The following is a 22,493-nucleotide window of genomic DNA, read 5'->3' on the forward strand; positions in this document are numbered from 1 at the left end:
AGCTAATGTGACTGGCATGCCTTCTATTAAATGAAAAGTACTCAGGCCTGAAATATTCAGTACTTTGAGAAAAATAATAGAACCTCTGCAGTAAGCAGGATGTCAGTATATATGAGCCAAACCAATAGAGGCTGCAGCTTGATCACATGCTCATTGTAGATGGATATAGTTTCCCACTCACCTGATCTCCTTTCTGAAACTCAATGTCATTTGGTCTCTTCTGTTCTCCAATTTGTCCTGGTGGCCCTGGAGGTCCCTGAAGACCTTGTTCACCCTAAAGTGCAAGAAGATGGCAGTTTGTTACAGGCAATACAAGCCAAAACAGCATGCATAAATATTTTGAAAGTAATAAGCAAAAATATCATCATGATCACCTACTCACTTTTTCACCTTTGGGTCCTTGGAAATTCAAACCCATATTACCCTGCAAAAAGTATAACTCATCAGCCCTTAGATGTCACAAATGAACAGAAAGAAAAACAAAACAGTCCACCACCACCATCAATGAGGGAAAGAAAATACCTTAGGTCCTGGCAGCCCTGGTGGACCAGGAGGTCCCTGTTAAAAAAGGAAACCAACACAAAGTCACTTCCAAGCACTCTACATGCCCCCTTGTGGAAAACAAAAAAGAACAATGTTGCTACTTCAACTCCTGTGCATTATACTCATGTTGACAAGGCACCTTGCCTTCTTCTGAGAGCTCTTCCTCATGCTCTTTAGCTTCACAAATATGTGAGAAACTAGTTCTTCCTTTAAGTGAGAATGTCAAATAAAATTAAACAGTCAAGCATTAAACATTAAGGAAAGAATCATTCTGGTCTAAATAAGCTAAATCTTGTCCCTCAGGTTTCACACAAATAAGGAGCCTGCACAAAGATTCAGCCCAATTTAAAGCAAAAAGAAGTCTGGGAACAGGCTGTTTCAAATGTATCACATTTAAATGTGCACAGTAGCAGCTCCAGGGTGAACTGAATGCATGGTTGCTGTTGTCTTCATTCCAAGTCTTTACTACCAAGATCTCTGCAATTTACTGACCTGCCTCTGAGAATATGAAACAAAGAAGTAACTGCCCCGTTTAACACTATATGGGTAACAGGTTAAAGAAACTTACCGTCAAACCTGGGGGCCCTGGAGGGCCAACTGGACCTGGTATTCCCATGGAGCCAGGTGGGCCCTGTTGAGAAAGTGGAGGACGCTATGAGAGAGGCACCTTTTTATGAAAAAAACAGTGAGACCTTCAAGGTCAAAAACACCCAACAGCTGGCACCCCATACACTACAAATCAAAGTAGCTGACCACTAACCTACCAATCTCTCCTTGTGGAAAGGCCTAAAGGAGTGTACATCGTGTTAGGAGAGTTCTGCTCTGAACATCAATATCTCTCTTTGGCTTGGATAAGGGAATGCTTTTTTGTTTGTTTTGAACTACTTTTGCGCTTTCTTTCTCTTCATGCACTGAGAGAGAACAACAACACACTTTGTATTTGTGATTCTTCCCAGCCAGAAACAGACAATAGGGAAGCACAGATCAGAGGAACAGAAATGCTAACAGGCTCAGTCTGGTCAGAATAGCCTGGGGCTTGCCTCTCTGTACCAGGAAATGGGAGTTTCTGGCTTCTGTCCAGTCCAGGCCGATAGACTCATTTTCTGCTCCCCTTGTTCTTCCACTAAAGCAATGAATGGCTCAGTGGGGAAGCACAGGGCCCGGAGTCACTAGCTGTTTTCACAGAAGACTGCTGGGAGAACAGAAACACTGTTCAGGAGATGCAACATGAGGAGAACAGCTGAGACAGTACCCTCTCTTCCTACCATCCAAAATAGTGGCTACAGCCCAGGAAGGCAGATGTTACTTGCTTTACCTCAGGGTGAAGGGAAGGGAACTCCAGAACTGATACAGAGAATGTCTAGGAAGGGGGAACAGGGAGGGGAAACAGAGAAGCAACTCAGTAACTGTGAGTACTGTTGTCTTCTGGATACCACTTTCCTGATCAGGGGACCTTTCTGGCCTCTGTGGGTCACCCTATTAAGAGCAATATGGAAGCACCTACTTTCCCTCAAGCCATAAACCAGAGGTACATTAAATGTGAGCCCTGCTTCTCCACATAAACATATGGATCCCCTAGCACCAAATGTTCCAATTTCACTGTAATGCAAATACTTTTCATGTTATCTTTTTAGCAGAACACAGCCTAATAGTACTTTACAGAACTTACAGGTATCCCTGGAAGACCTGGAAATCCTGGGTCACCCTTCTCTCCTGGCAGCAAGGATGTAATTATTTCACCTACTTCACCCTAGAAGAACAAGAGCCAACTTTAATTATTAGCACATTTTACAGTTCTTTATCACCATTCTGACTTCAAAGGACACATAATGGCTCTTAAGACTCTGAGAGACTCAGAGTTATGCTATACCCTAGCAGTACTCTTTAATGTAAGTACTAGATTCTCCAAGAATAGCTCTTTTTAGGAAAGATGAGAATTCTTTAAATGGCTAAACTACCAACTATTAAAAGCTCTCTTTTTATATGTACAAATATATCGGCATTGATTTAAATTCCAAAAGATTAGGGGATTGGAATACAAAGGCTTCACAAAAGAAAAAGACATTCTAGCTCCATGTGAAAGCAGTGGATAGGACACAACAGAAGAAAAGGTCATTCAGTTTTTTCCCAGTGTCCCACCTCATGCGATTAGTGCCGAGTATGCTGTTATAATAGCCATGCTTCATGTTCTATACTGAAGCACAGTTTCGTATTGATTTCAAGGAAGATCTTTGTTTTAAAAGTATATGTTCTGATCTGCTTGCCTTTTAATATCTTTAAAACAATTGGGAAGAAAAGGACCTGAGAAAAACAATTCAGTTTAATAGTCGCAATTTCCCAGTACCTGTGTTACGCTGTCCTCTCAGGAGTTTATTGGAATAATTCTGTGGGTCAAGTTTCCTTTCAAATGTATTTGAACCAAAACTGATGTTTTGGCCCATGCTCAAATAGGTCAAGGATACAACAAAAAAACCCTTAAAAAATAAAATGGGTCTTTAAGGTCCAAAATCAGATTATGAGACTATTTACATTAGGAGAAAAAGCCATCTATGCAGTAATCTATACAGTAGAAAGCGTGTTTTCAAAAGGAACATAAGACGTTGCACTATTCTCTTCACTGGATATTTTAAGTTATTATTGCTTAGTCTCTAGTAGTGTTCTTAAGCATGCACAGGTAGACTCCCGGGTGTTTGTAGGCATTTTGCTAACCTGATGCCTCACAACACAAACAGACACTGTCCCTTACACTCCCAAGGAAACTAGCTTCATAAAACAGTCTGCTGCTTCCAGAATTACTGACCCAAATTGAGTAAAGCTACTGCAGAACTTCCCGTTAGTTGCACTGGAGTGGCCTAGAAACCCTAAGCTTTCTGCAGAATGTCACTCCAGATTCCAGTGGGTGCACATGGTCTTGCATAAAAGCAAGCAGGTTACTTACACCAGATCACACTGTACAGCCATGCTTGGTTAGTACTTTGATGTGCGAGTACAGAACACTTACCTTCATACCTGGCAGACCAGGGGGTCCCTTTGTTTAAAAGAAACAAAAAATACAAGAAAGATCAATAGAAATAAATAATTGGTGTGTTATTTGCAAACCACTAATCAGATCTACAGCATGAGGCAAGCATTAAAGAGAGAAATCTAAAAAAAGATATGAAACAGGGGAAAATAATTTTTTTGTCATCTTCAGAATCAAACGGAAAAATTAGAGAAGTACTTCCACAGTGAATGTGGAGCATTAAAGGGACTACATTTCCATTTCCTAGCAATTTGTTTCTTTATTGCCTCCTATTATCCACCCTGTCTACTACATTTCTTTCTGTTTGTACTTTGGTTCTGACACTCACTTTGGTGTACCTCCTTGTGTTTTATAATGAAAACACCCTACACTGTCTCTTTTTTCTACCCCATTAATCAATCACAGGTAAGACTCTTCAGATGTACCAGATGAAAGTATCAAGATCTTACTTCTCTGACACATATACATGTATTTGTATTTTTCTGCAGGTGGCAAAGCATCTCAGCATGTGAGAATTCAAAGGGCTTTTCATTAGCTTTGCCACAGCATGCAGCAGAAAAGCTCACTTCTATTGGACATCTAAGATATTCTGATTAACCATAAAAAATTTAATACATTCTTATTTATTAAAAGAACAACTGCAAAAAGAGGCTGATATTTATCTGATCTTTCACAGATCTAAGTAGAAGTCTTTCAGTGGATTACAGGTAGCTGATCCAGAAATCTTTTACTTACAGGAGGCCCTTGTAAACCAGGAAAACCTGGACTGCCTGGGAATCCACGCTCTCCCTTAGGGATGAAGAAAATGATTAGCCAAAACCAAACCAAAACAAAAACAGATAAACAAATTTTGGCTGAAAAGTCCAGTTTCATGGTTAGCTTATGACTCCAGAGTAGCAAATTGTATTGCAACAAGCTATTGGATAAACAGTTTGTTAAATCACACAACTGATTGAAACAGAACTTTCCACATTCAGATATTTCCACATACTTCCAGGCAAAGTACTATACTACAAAGATGGAAAACACACATAGTGCTATAGAAGATTAACTTCTCTTACGGAAATATGATAACATGAAGCTAAATAACATGTTAGAATGAAAGTGACTCCTTCCAACAAGGATACTGAATCAGTATTTTCAATGCAATATTATTAAAAATTAATAATTAAAAAGTCCCACTGTGAAACCAGGACATAGGTAATGAGCTTTTCTTGATAGCAAGAGTCTACTACAAAGATGAGATGCAGTATATGATCTAATTATCAGACACTCCTCTCAGCTGTTAGCCATAAAATTAAGGATTAGAACAAAGAATTTAACTACATTGGCTGCAGAGTATAAATGTTGTGTCTTGGTGCTGGCAATTTCTGGCAAAGCTTCTGCTTTAAGTACCAGACCATAACCCCTTCTCTCAGATATGTGTGTAAGTCTGAATTATCTTGGAATTACCTGCACAAATCAGTAACAGCAAGCGCTGCTGCACATAATAAACTAAACCTATTGGCTACAGACAGGAGAACAAGAGCTCTTTATCATATTATTGTTGCATTGTTAAGAATTTTAAAGGGATTCCACCTTTGTTCCATTGCATCCTGGGATACCCTGAGGTCCTGGTGGCCCATCTTGTCCTGGTAATCCCTTTAAAGTGGAAAAGAGGAAAGAAGAGTTAGCTTGTAGAATGCTCTTCTGGGCCTGAAAGACAAAAGCGAACAAATTCATATCTATACAACCCATTCCTACTCACAGGAAGTCCTGGTGTTCCTGGAAATCCTGGAAGTCCTGGCGGTCCCTAGAAGGAAATTAACCATATATTTTTTAAACAGTATGGTACAAATGGATGTGCAAAGGGATTTACCAAGATTTTACTACATGTAGCCTATTTGTGCGTATATAAGTAAAGAAAAACAGAAACATCTGAATCACCTGTAAAAAAAGAATGCCATGCTGGACAGCCATCAAGGTTCTTACCCTTCTTTCAGGGAAATATCCACAAAAACATAGGGAAGACAATGCAGAACAGCTAAAGTAATAGTATGTAGCTATATGGAGAAAATAAATGAACACTCATGGTGTGGTAAATGGATGTGTCCCAATGAAGCCACAGATGCATCAATTGTCACCAGCTGAGGGGTCTGACAAAAAGAAAAAGCAAAGGCACAAAACCTAAAGGATTTCCAGACAAATCAACCTCTCCCATATCAAGCCTACATACACTGTGTCTACTTGAGAATAAATTGAACCAAAGTTACTGGTGCTTGTTTATGTCCTGTATAGCAAAACAGATCAAATAATTATTGGGGCTACTGTCCCTAATGACTTTATGAAAGAAAGATAAGCAATACATAAGATTGTATTATTTATGCAATCTTATATTACATATAAAAAGTAATACAATCTTTTCTAGCTGGTAGATAAATTACTATTCAGATTTAAGTTAATCCCCACCCCATAAATTAGCACTTTTGTGAGGACCCACTCAATGCCTGGCAGTCTTTATCCATAATTCCAATATATCACCCTAAAACTACACCAATACTTACTCTGATTCCTTTGGGTCCAATAGGCCCTGGAAGTCCATCATCACCCTAAAAAAACCCAACAAACAAACAAACAAAAAAACCACACTCAAGTTTGCAGTCTGCCTTTCTATCAAATTAAACTGTAAGCATGATAAAATTTCTTCTACATGTTTATAGTAAGTGGAGTAAAAGTTATATTAGATGTCATTTCCTGAGTAAAAGGGTTCAAAATTATTTTATTTTGGGCGTTGGACTTTGAATGGAAAAGTATTTGTTACAGCTGATAAACCATGACATACAGGAAATGTTTTTTAAAAAATCAAAGCTCTTTTACGGGTGCTTATAAGCAGACACCTGTTGTGTTTTCATCAAATATCCTACAGTGACCTCTAGTGGGCAAAACAAGATATACAAGATTAAATGTGAATGATACCATACCATTATTATTTTGTATTACGATAATGCAGAACTTCATATCAAAATCTTGAGAAGAAAAGGCATTTATAGAATAAAAATATAATCAAAGTTTCTAGTCCAAGACCCCCCTGTTGTTTCACTCTTGTTATACCAAATTAATCTTTTCTTTTAGTGTAGACTTTTCATGTTTTTTCGTATCACCTACCTATTTTTTTCTTTGCTTCTTTTTGTTGTGCTCCTGTTAGATTGGACTGTGAGCATTTGCAAAAGAAATGGCAGATCCTGGATAATCTTGTGTATATTAAACATATATGCATTCAGAGGAAGGCTTTTCGACATTTGAATGCTGTATTACACCATCTGAGCGTAATGATGTAATTCAGTAGCAAGTAAAAATAAACTGAAAACCTCCAGGAGAAGAAAGGAGCATTCCTCAGTTGTCTGCGCATAAGTTCAATGAGGCCTTCATTTGCATTGCCCCACCCAAAAGCAGCCCAGGAATGCCACCAGGTGCAAACAACAGTTTACCTATGTGGTGGGACCCCTCCACGCAGCTGACAGCCAACCACCACTCTTATCAGTAAACTAAGTGATGGAGTGCATTATTGCAAGGACTAATAAACCTATGTTACAGCACCTTGCCAAACCTGTTCTTTGACCTTGATCTGCAGTACCTAGTGAAAGGACACAACTGTGCATGTAGTATTTGCAAGCACATGGGTAGGTGAAGAATAGGAAACTTAGAGTAATCTTTTTCCTCTGCTCACTATTCAAACCAACCAAACAAAAAACTTACGTCATATCCCAACATCTGAAGATTTTGATTATGAAACCAATGATAATCAGGTGTTCTGGAATGATTTAGGATCAGCACTACAAGCAAGCTAACACTACCTAGCATTTTCATGCTACTCAGGTGAATTGGGACTTACCTTCAAGCCTCTTGGACCAGGTGGTCCTTCTGGTCCTGGAAATCCGGGCAAACCTGGCTGTCCTTCCAAGCCTGGGAATCCCCTTTCACCCTACAAAAAGAACAGGTGATGGTGGAGGTGTATCATGACAAAAGCACAAGCTATAATAGAAAATTCAGAAAACACATTATCTTTCTGGTTTTCTGTAGGAAGTCATGATACAGACAAACTAACACTGTGATTAAACATCTCACCTGCTTAGCTACAGAAATTCCTGAACATACACATACATTACCTTTAATTACACCACTTAAACAGGTCTCATAGGATGTTTATCCAGTATTTAAGCCACCTATTTACCAAGATAATTCAACCGTCTGTTTCTCCTGTGCTGCTTAAAACTCTCCCCCCTTCCTATAAAAACATAGCTTTATTAGTTACCAAGTCTCTCCTGAAAACTCACGTCTGCTGCAACACCTATAAAAACTCTCAGAAGGGTGTAGATTTTGCTGCTATACTGTGACTGTTGTTTATTATTTCACAGTTGCAAGACTATAATTTGTAATATAAGAGCAACTAAGATCCTGGTCATGCACTGTAGGCTAAACACTGTACAAATACAGAACATAAACAGGGTTCCAGCCCAAAGTGCTTACAATCTAAATCAAGGGAGACAGACACACAATGGGAAAGAAACAAGGTTTCTTATTCTTTATCTGTCACCTCCTGCTAAAATTGTAAGCTCTCAAGCAGGAAGCATATTTTGCTAAATATTTATGCAAAATTTAGCCATCATAGCCCATAAGTAGTGTAACAAAAACCATATGTCACCATATGCTGCCCTCTAACTTGTTAGTGTAAGTTAATGTCACTTACCTGCAGTTTCAGAGTATGCATAGCTGCAAATTCATAAAATATTTACTTTTATTCCTTGTATGTCATAAATTCACAAAAATCGGTAAATATTAAGGTTTCAATTGGAACAGAAAAGTTAGGAAATATCAGAATTAATACACCTTTTTGTGCATATATATATATATATTATGGCACACTTTTCAACTATGTAAACAGATACTTCCTACAGCTCTGTTACATTAATCAGTATATATAACTGCTTATGAAACAAGCAGTTGTTCAGCATTATTCCTTATTGCTCAAACAGATAGGTTTGGTTTGGTTGGTAGGTTTGGTTCCTATCTGCAAAAATCTTCTGTTTATTTACCCCAATTATTTTTTCACAACAACTACAGGAACTGCCAAAGAAATGTTCCACCCTAACAAGCACCTTAATCACTAGGTTAGAGTTGTGCAGGCTTTTGCACATTCTCTTTAAACCAATTCATCCTGAATTTTCATTTTCTTGTGCTGCTTCAGCAAGAATGTGAGTAGTAGCTCCCACATCTATTATCTGGCAGCCTACCAGCCATGGCACTCTCTAGGAACTTGGGAGGTCCTGCCTAGCTCTCCTCAGCCAGGTGAAAGAACAGAACCAGCAATCTCACATCTTCAAGAAGACAGCAGCAGAGAAGTGAAGACTGGGGACTGCAAGCAGACAGAAGCATCTAACTACAGCCTTGAGCACAATATGCAAAAAGCAATATTAAAGCTTTGCTCATCTCCTCTCTATTTTCCATAAGCAGCTGTATGCTGAACACAATAGCAAGTATTCAGCATGACAGCAGTGTTAAGTCTCATTCTTAAATCCTAATTTTCTCACTGTACTGCTTAGGTAGGTGCTTTGTATTCCACTGTGGGGAGCAGGAACTTAGAAGTTGCATTCAAAACATTTACAAGATGCTGAGTTCTCACAAAAATTTTCAGAGAAAGTAACGGAGCTTCTCTTCCTGCCTTCTTTTCCAGTACTTGTTATACTGCTTCCTTAGAAACACAAGATGAAAACCTTTTGGATGAGAGATTAAAGGCTGTGCATAAGCAAGAGCTGCAACCTTACAGAGGAAACAACTAAGCTGTATTTGGTCCTACCTATACAGTGAGACTCAGAAGGATTCCTTGGATAGGAATGGACAGCTCATTAACTGGTCTGCTAAGTTGATTTCCTATTAATTAAAATGTAAACATACTCCTCTTTTACTGTAGGTCACATATTGCTTTCTTATACAGGATAGACATCTTTTCTCCCCTGTGGAAATGCTGAAATTGCATCATAAATTGAAGCTAGCTTAAGTTTGACAGTCAGGGTCCAGATTGTCTTTTTGAGCACGAAGTGCCAGGTTGTACTTTCGCATGGAGCTATACAGCTGGCGTGCTACCTCATCTGAAAAGCAAGACTGTGGAGGAGTGTTACTATCTCAGACGAGGGTATGAAAGGGCTAGTGTGTCCCTGAAGGAGACAGAATGAGGAATTTGGGAGTGCCAGATAAGGAAAATATTAGACAGAGCCAGACTTTGGAACAAGCTCTGGCAAGAACTTTGTTTGCATGCTAAGGAAACACACCTGTGTACAAGAGGCATGTCAGATGTGTCAGGTGCTAGCTAGGCTACACAATGCCTACTAATCTCAACTTGGTCACCCTTCTTCACAGTTTTATTAGAGAAAGTAACATCTGCAAATGGTTACTAGAACAGACTTTTAGCAGAGGCTTGCCCTTGTGTGTCATTTAAGGCTAAAGAACTGGTCTCTAAAATGCAACTACTCTGCGGTCTCCATTCTAAGCAGTCACAGAACTGGGAAGCCAAGGCCTTTAAAGTGAAGCCAAACAGTTAAGCAAGAGAAACAACAAGAGGCAACAGATGATGCTAGTAAACCGCACTATTGAAACTATGAAATGAGTTCCAAGCCCACTTTGAAAGTGAGCAGCAACAATGAGAGCCTTGCATGAAGAAACTGTTGCCAGGGCAACTCCTGTGGAGTTTACCAGCAAATTACCCCCAAGAGCGAACAGATGATTTGAAGGACTATGCTTGGGGATAGCTGAGGGATTACACCAGACACTTCCCAAGGGAAGTGTATCAAACTAATTACAGAGGAAATAGCTGCACTATAATCACTTTTTGATAAAAAAAATTGGTTGAAGAAAGAAATGTGGGCAAGTTGGGTAGGGGGAGAAACTAAGCTGATCCAGCGCTCTGGAATACAGGTGATGTTGGGGGAACTTCTTTTATTGTCCTCTACTTCAATAATGAATAGAAGGATTCCATAAGTGAGAACAGTTTTCAGACATTGCTTCTGCCTCCAGACTTTTCCTATTTAACACCTTGCATGTACAATACTGTTTTCATGAAGATTCAGATGGTACAAATTTGCCAGGAAAAACTTCCTGCTGCCTTGCAAGAACATACTGAAACTGAAAAGACATTTTAAAAGTCTTCCCCCAAAAGTCAATGCCAAAAAGGATATTATGTCATTGGGGATATAATGAGACTGAAGTCCTTGGGTAGCGTGCAATGTATTTTCTTATAGATGCAAAACCTGACAGTCACTAGCCAGTTTCACTTGCACAGAAGGAACTAAGGAAATCTGGATACTCTTTGTTTCAGACTAGAAGCTACTAAAGAGAAACATAAATAGGAAAGGTTTAGGTCAACTCAGATCTCATCTTCCAGTCCTGAAAGTACAGGGTTGTTTCCATAGCAGAATAAAGATGCATCAGCTATAAACCATCATTTCCTTGGGGAATGGGCAAGGAGTCAGATTCTGATCTAATTTAGTGTTAAATCCAGAGTAGCTAACAAAGCAATTGCCCTCAATCAGCTACACAGATGTGGCAAAAGCATCAGCTTACAAGCTTGAATATGGCTGTTGCGTGGGGGATAGGAAGAGAAAAAAAGAGTTGGGAAACACTCTGAAATTATGCTTGAAGCTGCAGCAAGATATAGCCAATTAAACAGGGACACAGAAAAATTTGGCATAGTTCCATATACTCTAATAATAGGTCACAAGCATTTAAGAAATCAGGGATAGATGCAGTTTTAAAGCATCACAAGTAATTTACATTTCTAGAATTTCTTCCTGAAACCTAAATATTTATAAATAGACATTATGGGGAGAGAAACCAGGATATATATTTACACAGATGTGGTATACTTGTGGAAAGAAAAGACTTTAAAAAAAAGGAGCAAAAAAATATTCAGGAAAGCAGTAGTTGGACAGCCCATTTCAATGCTTGTATACATGTAAGAGCCTGGCTGTAACATTTGGCAACAGAGGCACATACTTGCTTCCTGTCCTTGCTATGAAAACAGTGAGCATCAGAAAAAGTCTAAAGACAGTTAACTATGTGTGGCTACTTAAAACTAAATTCACATACAAATGTCTGTAGTAATGTTAAAAGATGTACAGCATGGAAGAAGTGATGCAAGACAGCCATATTATTCTCTCCCTTTCTAAACGATAAGATGAAAATAACAGCTGCCTCAGATTCTAATACTAGTCAACATAAATTCTTCCTCAACTTGAAGAACACTGATGAACTTAACAGAATTAGAACTATAGTATCTAATCAAGACCTCATTCAAAACAAACACACCAACCAGCCATGAACAGTAGTGTTAAAGATATAGTTTAATGCAATAAAGAAATCCCCCTGACATGGCCTGTATTCTTCAAAATACATCAAATTTCTTCAGAATATCCTCTGTGACTTCTTTTGTAAGATGAAACAGTCAAGGTTTAATGGTCAGTGGTCACTTGCCAGGGTTGTAAACCTTTCAGAATACAGGGCCATATTAGTGCAGTTCAGGCAAATATTTATGAAGCACAGACACGAATCACATAACTGTTCTTGACAAAGTGATTACAATCTGAGAATTTTTAACTATTTCTTAGCAATTTGTATCCAACAGTGAAAAGAAAAGCTGAGCTTTAGCTGTACTAAATTTTACTGTGACAAAGGCAGAAGGTAATAGGGATCTTGAGTACATATACTGATAATTTTCTTCTGAGACTCAGAGCTCCAAGAATATACATCCAAAGAGTCCAAGAATAAGATATTCTTCCTTTGTAAGGCGTATGGATTTCTTGTATCTGCGTACAAAGGCAAAGTACCTGAAATGCCTTCAGAGCTCAGATATTACAAGCTGTTCTTGCCAGACTCCCAGGCACCAAGCTTGTATGAGATCATCTATTCGGAACTTACAACCCAGTTGAGTATTTGGAGTTGCACCCCCTATACTGTCATCAACAAACCCAGTAAACTCAGCACCTTCTGAAGTTCTCCTTTAAAAGGCCATGGACTAACAATATGTAATAACTAAAGAATAGCTTCTTAATCAATTTAACTTAATTTGAATGGGTAGAACCCAATAGTCCTACTCATCAAAAATAGCATAATGTATTTGCAGTTATTTTGAGGGGGAACTGCATCTTAGCTGCTGTGAAAAACATGGTCCCTCCCACCTTAAGCCACATGTTTCTATCACAAATGGTTGTGCTGCAACACAACTTGCATGGAGGAACTAACCAAGCTGAAAACTAACCCAGTTTACAAAGAAACTTATTTTCAGTGAGATCAGTTTACTGACAGCTCTGAACATGGCCACACAAGCTCCGGAGGAGGAATTGGAATACCTAGGTAAGGGAAGGTATGAAAGCCTATTTCAGCAGCAGCATGTACTACCACTTTAAAGCAAAACCACAGTAGTCTTGGGGTACATGCCCTCTTAGTGACTAAGATGCATGCAGCTTGCCTGCTGTAGCCCTTGGCCCTCAGTCTTCATCAGCTGGAGCAGCTGAGATTCAGTACCACCCCTCTCCTCCTCTCCAGTCTCTGTAGAGCTGATCTTATCAGCATCTTTGGATCTTGTTTTCAGCTGAGGTAAAACCAGCCCAATAATCTACAAGTCTTACTGGTTTATCTTAGGAATTGCTCCATGTGCAGTGTCAGCTGTGTTTATTTCTTTAGCTAGCTTTTACTCATGAACTAGCTTTTAAGCATTAAAGCAGGTTAATCTCAAAAGTGCCGAGCAATATTTAAAACCCAATCATAATCCAGTTCCTTAAGTGAAAAGCAATTATACACTTCTCTTCCACTTGAAAAGTGAGAGCAATTCTTACAAGCACCTGTATGTAGCACCCTAATCTTTTACTTCAGTTTTAATATTCTTTACAGATCCAGTTCACTACTGAGCAGCTTACTGTGGGTAGCAGCACACTGGCTCCCAGCTGCAATCAATTTTTACTGACTTCTCCAGTAAATTCCTCCTATTCTTCATTATACCATTTTAGAGGAAGAAAACTTTAGTGCACCAATTTTTGTCAGCTATGGTACTATGGATTTCCAAAGAAAAAAAAAAAAAAAAAAAAAAGCAGCTTACAGTGCTTTGATTCTCCAACAGATAACATGCTACTGATGCTATGAGGGCTCAAGGCAGAGGCAGAGTTAAACAAGAATCACTGGCAGTGTGGAAGCAGTTAAATAAGAGCTGTGGCTCTCCAAGGCAAGACAAGAAAATAGTTTGCCTATTTGTTACAGTTCAATTTGTATTACTTTACCTGATCTGTTAAAATTTGGATATCCTGAAGGGAATGCTAGGATGCTTAGGAAGAAGGCTACTTTTGAGTCTCAAAAGGAACGCATTAGGCTCTGCTAAGCTGAACAAAGCAGCACTTCTTAGTTGACTTAATGCAAGTGGACAGCGACTTGGATGCAGAAGCTGGTTTCAGGCCAGAAGTAAAACACAGTGGAACAGAAGAGCAGGGCTCAGCTGAGTGCATTTGACAAGGCTTTTCCTGTCTTCCCAGTACAGAACTAGGTTCCATAGGCCTGACTTCCAGTCATTCTACAAGTACCTTGTCACAGTCTCAATGGGAAAATCAAAGAGGGAGATTATTTAAACAGCTCCTTGTCTAATGCTCTTCATACACCAATTAGGCAAGGAGCTATAGAGTTTGACTCCTGGTTCAGAGGTCACTGGAGAAGGAAGTAGAAACACCATGTCAAGTGTCAAATACAAAGCAAAAGCCTGAAACTTCTTGTTGTAGCAGCAGTTTACACTCTGCTGGAATAAAGATAGTATTTGCAAGAAAGCTGGGTTGAAGATAGTATCAGGTTTGGAAGCTTACATCAAATGTGTAAGTAAGTGGTAGACTGTGATGGATCAACCTAATCATCTTAAGATAGCTCTTGATGTCTCATAGTAGTGCAAGACTAGAAAAAGTTTAAGGCTGTAAAAACCCAAAGAATTTATAAGAGAAAGCATTATGGATGTCAGTGACAGAACTCTTGTGGTTCCCCAGAGCTGAACTGCTGAATCCATCAATGCATCAAATACTGAGGGCTTTGTAATTATAAGGCAACTAACACAATGAAGTGTGTGCATGTATGATCAAAACCAGTTCCACTAGCAACACATCATACTTAAGAAATATGGGCTTTGCTTTTTCATTGTTCCTTTACATAAGGTACATGATGGTCTGCAAGCTTCAGAAGGGTTGTTTAAAAAAAAAAAAAAAACCAACAAAAAACAACCCACAAACCAAACCACCCCACAGAAAAACCTCTGGCATGCCTCAGGATTATGCTGTGTTTACCTTGATTTAGGTGGAAAACGAATCACAGTTCCCAGATTTTGAAGTGAATCTTCCATTCTAAGGATGGAAAGTTGACTTAGATCTACCAGTTTAATAAGTGGAAGTCTCAGACACCCCCCCTTCCCTAAGAGGGCTCAGACATACCGAAAAAAAAAAAAAAAAAAAAAAAAAAGAGAAAGCAGTCTTACCATAGGTGAAGCTCTGTTTTCCTTTGTGTGGTTTTATTTTTTTTTTTACATTTTATTAAAAGTTTACACTGATCAATTTGCAGCCCCCCAAGAATTTTCCAGGAAGATGCAGAAATGTTATATAAATATTTGTCTGATGTTATGCTAGTTTTACTGGAGACTTTTTTTCTTTCCCCTCTTCCTTTTCACAAAAGATTATCAGGCTTCTCACTCTGCTGCTCAAGACTTGCTATAATTCACTCCAGAAAAGGCCAACAAAGGTTGGAAACTAAATGTGGAAGTGTTTCTCCTGTGCAGCTCTCATTAACAATTGGCTAGGATAGTCTGGAGGAGTAGAAACAAAACACACCATACATAATGACACTTGAGAGCTTGATCTTGAACAAGGCTCATATGCTCCAGTTGTTGACTGTATTTGGTCAAAAAGCACCCTCTGACTCCAAACAAACAGTCCCAAGATATTCTTTACCGGAGAAAGGTGACTATCTCAATTTCATTAAATGACTGGAATGTATTGAGTGGGTCATGGTCCCTGCATGTGTAACAGTAGTATAAAGAGAAAGCGGAATCACTGGGAGAAAATAATTACTTGATTTTACTTAGAAAGCCAGAAGATTTACTTCTAGGTTTTCCTCATCCACACTAGCCAGTCAATACCCATTTGCGCACTGAATTCACAAAACAGCTGTGACTAGTCCAGAAAAACGCCAACTTAGAATTACAGAAAGGTTCTCCAAAGTTGTACCTGCTATGATTGTATTGGGAATGTAAGCCTAATGCTTAAGTGCCTTCAAACTAAACCTGAAATAGTCCTGTGACTAGTGTTAGGATACATCTGGTTTGGCCACCTGCATTTGAAGATCCTGTAGGAAAGCATCAAGCAGGCTCATGTTTTGGCTAACCAAATCTAACTCAGAAAGCTTGCTATCAAGGGGATACTGTTCTTCACTAGGTATGTAAATTGGGAATATACTTGATGAACTAAAAGCAAAATGCCAAGGAATGACCTCATCTGTCTGTAGCTATCTGGATGGCAGGTGTGGCACCAAGAATTACTCTGAATTTTGGACGCCTGCCTTGTTTAACCTCAGCCAATAGTAAAATTCTGCATCAGCACATTATAGTGCCAATGCAGCGACTGATTATTTTTGCATTACTTTCATTCATTTGAGGTTACACTTGTTTATGCAATGTCAAAAATCACCTCTGAAATGTGTCAAAAATTAATCTAGAGCACTAAAGGCCTTCTAGAACCTTGCTAAGATAGGGTAAGTGGTTTGATAAGACAGGCTTATCAAACTCTTTGTTATCAGTTCACATCTTTAAGAAGACTCCACTGTATCTCAAGCAAACTGTTTACAAGACTAAGAGTGGAAGTGTTTCAGGCAGTCTCTCCCCCTTGCAGTAATCACATCCCATTCATTCCTTGTGACAACATCGGTTATGTGGGAACTATTTAACCACAATTAACTTACAACTAGGCTCCCACACTTGAGAAAAGGTTCGATTCAGGCAAGTACTGAGCTGTGTATCTACCTTGCATTGCAACTAAAAGAAATGCTGGGCTCCCATAATTTCCTCAAAGGAAAAAATTGTAAAACAATAAGAAATAATGGCGATAGAAACATGAAGTACTGCACAGTTATATTGAACTCGGGCAGTGAGACTGGAAGTCAAAAGTGCATGGAAGCAGGAAAACTCCAAGATGTCAACATGCATCTCTTGGCCTTAGGACACTGGGCAGCCCAAAAGAGCCTGTTGCACTGATGAACCACACAGGGTTATTTCTGGGTTGGGGATGGTTTTTACTCTGCATGATCTGAGAATACATGTTTGGCCATTAACTAGCTGCTTACTTGGGTGGTAGCTATGTATGTTGGGAAAGTTGCATCTGAATTGTCACTTTCACAGTTCAGCTGAGCATCTGGACAGCAACAGCAATCATCTTAGTATACAGCTATACAAGCTATGAGGTAAGAAAAAGTCCAAGTTCAGAGCACATTAGTTAAATATCAACTACTTATGAGCAGGCAATGCAAGGAAAGTGGGAAAGCAACCGACACTCACTCTGGCTTTAAATTCCCACTGAAGCATTACTAGCATAGCCATTATTGTACAATCCACACCTTAGCTTGTCCACACTAACTACTGTAGGCAGGCCTTGGCAGTAAATAGGAATTCTTACTATTTTACTATGATTTGTGTCTTTTCTGTTTTTCACTCCTACATAGCTGGAGAAATTTGTGCCATCATTCACCATTCTTGAGAAAATAATGATATGAAATTCTGTACACCATCAGATGGACCAGTTGGTCTGACTGAATGCCTAAAGTTGTTATAACAGTTGTGCTCTTTGGTACACGGCCACACTACGGTCAAAGAAAATAAGACATGAGCAAGAAACAAAAGCTGTCATCCATAAGCTTCAGTTATCTGAAGTTGGCATATGGCTCAGTGGTTTGTGTGTTGGTCTGCCAGTAAATAAAAAAAAAAAAAAATTTACCTTTTCACCTTTTACTCCACTGCAGTCACATTTGGACAAAGATGTACATCCATGGCAAGCCTTTAAAGACATAAGAAATAAAACTGGATGTTTTTAATCAGCATAAGACTATATGAAGTCTTTAACACTATTAAAAAAGTTAGTCTAAAATGTAAGCCTACAGAGTTTGTCATCTAGCCATTATACATGCATTCAAAGTAGATACAGTTAACGGTAAGTTCAATCATCTTTATTAATACCTATGCTTGTACATAAGTATATTACAGTTTCCTGGAAATTTTAGACTTTTAAATTTATGCTTAAACACCATTTACTCTAAGGTAAGGTACAACACAACACCCATGGCCAAAGGGCCAGAACTTCAATAAAACAGGCTCTTCAGCACATGACCCCACACTGAGAAGAGTCCAATCATGGTTCCCACCAGTAGATGTCAGGTTTTGCACAAAGAGTTTAACCAAGCCTGAAACTTACGAGCATATTTGTGATAGTTATTGGAAAAATACTTACTACACAATTAATTTTCCCTCCCACAGCTCAGTTATTGAGAAAAGGTTTTTAAAAAACCCTACATTTTATCTAGCTGCATTCACACTCCATTACAAAGCATGACAACTCAGTTACAACAGCCTCTAGCATAAGGGGAGTGGCAGCCATATATTAAGGGGTCAGAGGAGGGAGATATGGAAGCTTGACTCACAAAGGAGATCCGAGTTAGGTAGCCTTTCCATACCACACTTCCTTAGTTTATATTCTTTCACCCTCACCCCAACATGGGATACTCAGAGGTCTGTGTTGATTTCAGAGATATGCAGATATGTTTACAAAAGTGAGATTTCTAGAATAAATGATATTTTTTTTTGTAGAATGCCTCTACATAATACATAAGGTCATCAATTTTCAAACTTCTTCGTAATTAAAAACCATAACCCATATTAGAAGATAATGCTACCTGAAATACTTTAGGGTTTAACTTGTTCTGAGAACAGGTGCAGTATTGTATTAAAAAAATACAGCACACACTTTGAAAGTTTGAAAAGCTGAGCGTTTGGGGTCCTCCCCCCAGTAGTCAACAGAGAACATTATGTACAAAGTTTCAATCAAGCAGGAAACCATTTGGTGTGTCAGATCTAAAGTACACCCACACTTGAATTCTAGTCTTCATTATCACAGAAGCATTTAAAGACATGACCCATCAACCTATCTGGCATTAGGAATGTTCTGGCTGTTAGCCTAAACACACTACCAAGCATCAGACTGAAAACACAGAAGTAGCTTAATTCACCTGGAGCTACACAAACCCAGGATCAACTAAAGCATCTTGTAGCAAAAGGCAGAGCTTTAAATACAGCAGTAGTGCTACATGACAAGACTAGGGCATCTCTCCAAATCTTCCATTTGGCTTTTGTAATCAGTTTCTTGATTTGACGTATATGAGAACTCAAAATTCTTAGTTAACAGGGATGTATTGAGCCATTTCCAAAAGTGAAATTGAACCTTATCAGCCAGTTCAGGTTTTCAAATATCAGACTGGACAAAGCCCTGAGGAACCTGGCCTGACCTTATAACTGACCTTGTTTGGAGCAGGGTGTTTGGCTAGATGCCCTTCTGATGTCCCCCTTCAATCCAAGTTATCCTGTGAATTTGGTATCAGATCCTTTTCACTTTTAAAAGAGGACTTCAAAAAAGCAAGTTCCTTGTGAAACAGTTTTAGGATTAATCTTGTTAACAAAGCTTCATTTAAAAGGGATTAAACTTAGTTACATGCAATATTCCCTTGCCTCACAGTACAAGCCTAACACAAAGAAATAGCAAGTTACCTAGCACACTGTGCAGCAGCGCTGGTTTCTTATTACAAAGATAGCACAGAAAGAGCTACATGAAAATCTTTGCTGCCTCCAAGAGGCAGGGGGAGGAAAAATAAAGTAAATCAGTACTCATTTAAAACCACCAAAAGCCATGCAGTGGTAAAACACACATAGGCTAACATAACACACACATGGAAAGCATGATCAAGATCCTACACAGCAGAAGGAGGATTTATTTAGGTTACAGAACAGAAGAGACTCATTTAGTCTTCCTCACAGCTTCCAGATGATGTTTCTCATAGAAATTTCCTGAGTTTTCAGGTATAAGATAACTGCTGGGCTAAACAGGGAGAAAGGAAGCTAGAGGGGGAAAACGATGGTTTGAGATTACATTGCCCCTTCACAAAACAAGTTAGATGTACACACTTTTGTGAAGGTGAGTTTTTAGACAGTGAAATCAAGAGTCTCTGCCCTTTGCTACCATATCTCTACAGTAAAACTGCAGAAAACTACATTGTTTGGCTAACACATTTGGCAGTGCTAACACATTTTCAATGGTGATCCTGTCAGCATCAAGACTACACAAAATAGATCCAATTCATAAAGAAAATGGAATCATGGAATAATTTGGTATGGAAGGAATCTCTCAAAGCTGGGCAACTTAGGGCAGGTTGCACAGTTGTCCAGTTGCATGTTGAGTAACTACAGTGATGGAGATCCCACAGCCTCCCTAGGCCCTTGATCTGGTGTCTGACTACCTTCATGGTGAAGCTTTCCCCCCCCAAAAAATCTCACCAGAATTCCCTATGCTGCAACTTGGATCCATTGCCTCTTACCCCATGCAGGATGAAAGGAGCCTGGCTCCTTCTTTGCTACACCTTCTTAAGTAGCAAGACGACAGCCATAAGATTCACCCTCTCCCCTGAAACCTTTTTCTCTCAAGTCCCAGCACGTCCCCACACACCCAGCCTCTCAACTCTGGGTGTCCCAAAATAAAGCAAAGAGAGAAGTGATCTTGAAGTCAGTTTGTTTAGAATCAGGGACTTACTTTTGCTGATTTTGAAAGAGCTGACAAAGGAGCACCTTTCCTGCATATGCTGGCAGTAAATAATGGTGGATATGATGCTGAATGATAAAGTGTATCCTTCCCAATTCTGTGGCATTAAAAAAAAAAAAGTTTTTAAGATGAGTCTAAATCTTCCTGTAAAAAGTTTTTGAAGAAAATGTTTCTCTCTCTTATTCTATTTGTAGTTTAAGTAAACAAGTGCATTGATTTAATCAATATAGTTGGGTTTTTTTTAAACCTGTGACTGTCTTCCAAAGTCATTTATATATTCAGACTGGATTCCTTACACTTTGAGCAGCCTCTTAACACACACAATTAGCCTGTCTTGAAGAGTCAGGTGTACTCATTGAACACTTTTTGACAGACGGTTTTGGATATCCAGTTCGGATGCATTAGTTGCAGGAAGGGAACATGGTCTTTCCCAGACAGCAGTGAAGGGAAGCTAAGAGAAGTCTAATCCTGGGAAGATCTATTCACCCACAAGCTTATCAAGAAGTATTCCCTCAGCAGAGTCACTTATCTTCCTGTATGAAAGCTGTATTTGGCAGATTGTGTTCCTTATTTGCATCAACTTATATCCCCACCAAATTAAGATTTTTTTTTTTTTTTAACTAAACAGTTTGAAGAGAAAAAGCGCTGAGAATTTGTACTATATCAAGATCAATTCATGCCTCTTATGGGTCATATTGCACTACAGCATAAAAAACAACATAAAGTAAAACATGTTGGCACAGCAAAAAAAAAGCTTAATGACCTATTCTAAGTGAAAACTTTCTTCTTGTTTAGACTTTTCAATAATCTCAAGGCCTGTTTTACTTGGGAAAGCAGGCACAAAAATTGTGCTACAGGAGAATGCATACTGCATAACAAGCTAGTACAAGTAGCTTTCAAGCCACTGAGCAGCCACAGGCTAGAGATTTCTGATGTCACAGATTTAATTCTGTATCTCATATTAATGCAAAGAAAATCCAGGCACCAGATTTAATTCTGTATCTCATATTAATGCAAAGAAAATCCAGGCTCCATACTATGCATAGCAACACTTGGAATTTCTCCTGCACATGAGCAGTAAGTTATCTACACCTCAATCAAACAAAGCAAGCATATACAATGACTACAATGTTTCAAGCATAGAAAAATCTACATTAGAGCAAGATTTAGATGGTTACTATCCATAGTTTGCCCTTAATAACACCTTAACCATCACTAGTTCTGAAAATTAGGTGACTTACCAGGTTTCCAGACATGGAAAAGTAAATGACTCCAAACCTCAGTTGAACGCTGAGTTATGCTTGGTACATTTGTTACAGGTTAGGGAACTGAACAAGTCACCTGCCTTGTATTAGGCAGCCATCAGCCATCAGGAGTAGTTCAATTCCTAGCTCTGGCCAGTAGGACACATTGTCTTATGTGACAGGGAAGATGATAAATACTGGATATAATAGTGAGTTGTGGCTTGATCATAAGAAGCTGGTCACAATCTCTGTGCCTATCAACATCTTTCAACTACACAAAGATGGATAAGGAATCAAGGCAGCTTTTAAGAAAAAGGCTGAAACTGCTCATATTTGCCTCTTACCTACAGTATTCCTGTTGCCTGCCCCCAGTCCCCAGCATGTACCTGTGAAGATGAACTCACTATCACTGCCATCTCCTTTGCTGTGACTTTTGCATAGCAAGACAAAATCAAGAGCTCTAATTAATCTATTTGAGTTTAGCTAATCCTTTCATTGGATTTTCCTGACAGCTTCTACCCCATTGAATCCATGTGTGGAGAGCAAGTTCTTTTCATTAGTATATAAAAGAAGGGATGGTATTGGTTTACTGGTCAAAGGATAATTCTTCCAGAACAAGCTCAGTCTTTTGTGTCTTACATGGACTGAGGAAAACTGCTTTATACCACCAACAGAATGTTTTTTGTTTGTTTTTCAGGTTAAAGAAAGAACTAAACATTTAAAATCAAAGTCACTTCTCACTCTTGGTCACAGGTTTGTTACAGTCAGCTCAGTGAATTGAATAAGCCT

The 22,493-nt window shown here is 38.9% G+C and overlaps 1 protein-coding gene across 1 annotated transcript in view; it reads right to left on the reverse strand.

Moving 5' to 3' along the window:
• The window catches only part of COL4A5 (collagen type IV alpha 5 chain), an 89,622-nt gene that overhangs the window by 45,280 nt on the left and 21,849 nt on the right, over positions 1-22,493 (reverse strand). Inside the window, exons 2-13 of the mRNA XM_052813084.1 lie at positions 17,596-17,655; positions 7,437-7,526; positions 6,109-6,153; positions 5,313-5,357; positions 5,144-5,206; positions 4,301-4,354; positions 3,545-3,571; positions 2,213-2,293; positions 1,112-1,174; positions 523-558; positions 383-424; positions 182-274 (exon numbers count right to left, since the gene is read on the reverse strand). Of these exons, the coding sequence (XP_052669044.1) occupies positions 182-274; positions 383-424; positions 523-558; positions 1,112-1,174; positions 2,213-2,293; positions 3,545-3,571; positions 4,301-4,354; positions 5,144-5,206; positions 5,313-5,357; positions 6,109-6,153; positions 7,437-7,526; positions 17,596-17,655 (699 nt within the window). The remainder of the gene's footprint in view (positions 1-181; positions 275-382; positions 425-522; positions 559-1,111; positions 1,175-2,212; positions 2,294-3,544; positions 3,572-4,300; positions 4,355-5,143; positions 5,207-5,312; positions 5,358-6,108; positions 6,154-7,436; positions 7,527-17,595; positions 17,656-22,493) is intronic.

The sequence above is a fragment of the Harpia harpyja genome, chromosome 18 (assembly GCF_026419915.1).
Source record: "Harpia harpyja isolate bHarHar1 chromosome 18, bHarHar1 primary haplotype, whole genome shotgun sequence".
NCBI lineage: Eukaryota > Metazoa > Chordata > Aves > Accipitriformes > Accipitridae > Harpia > Harpia harpyja.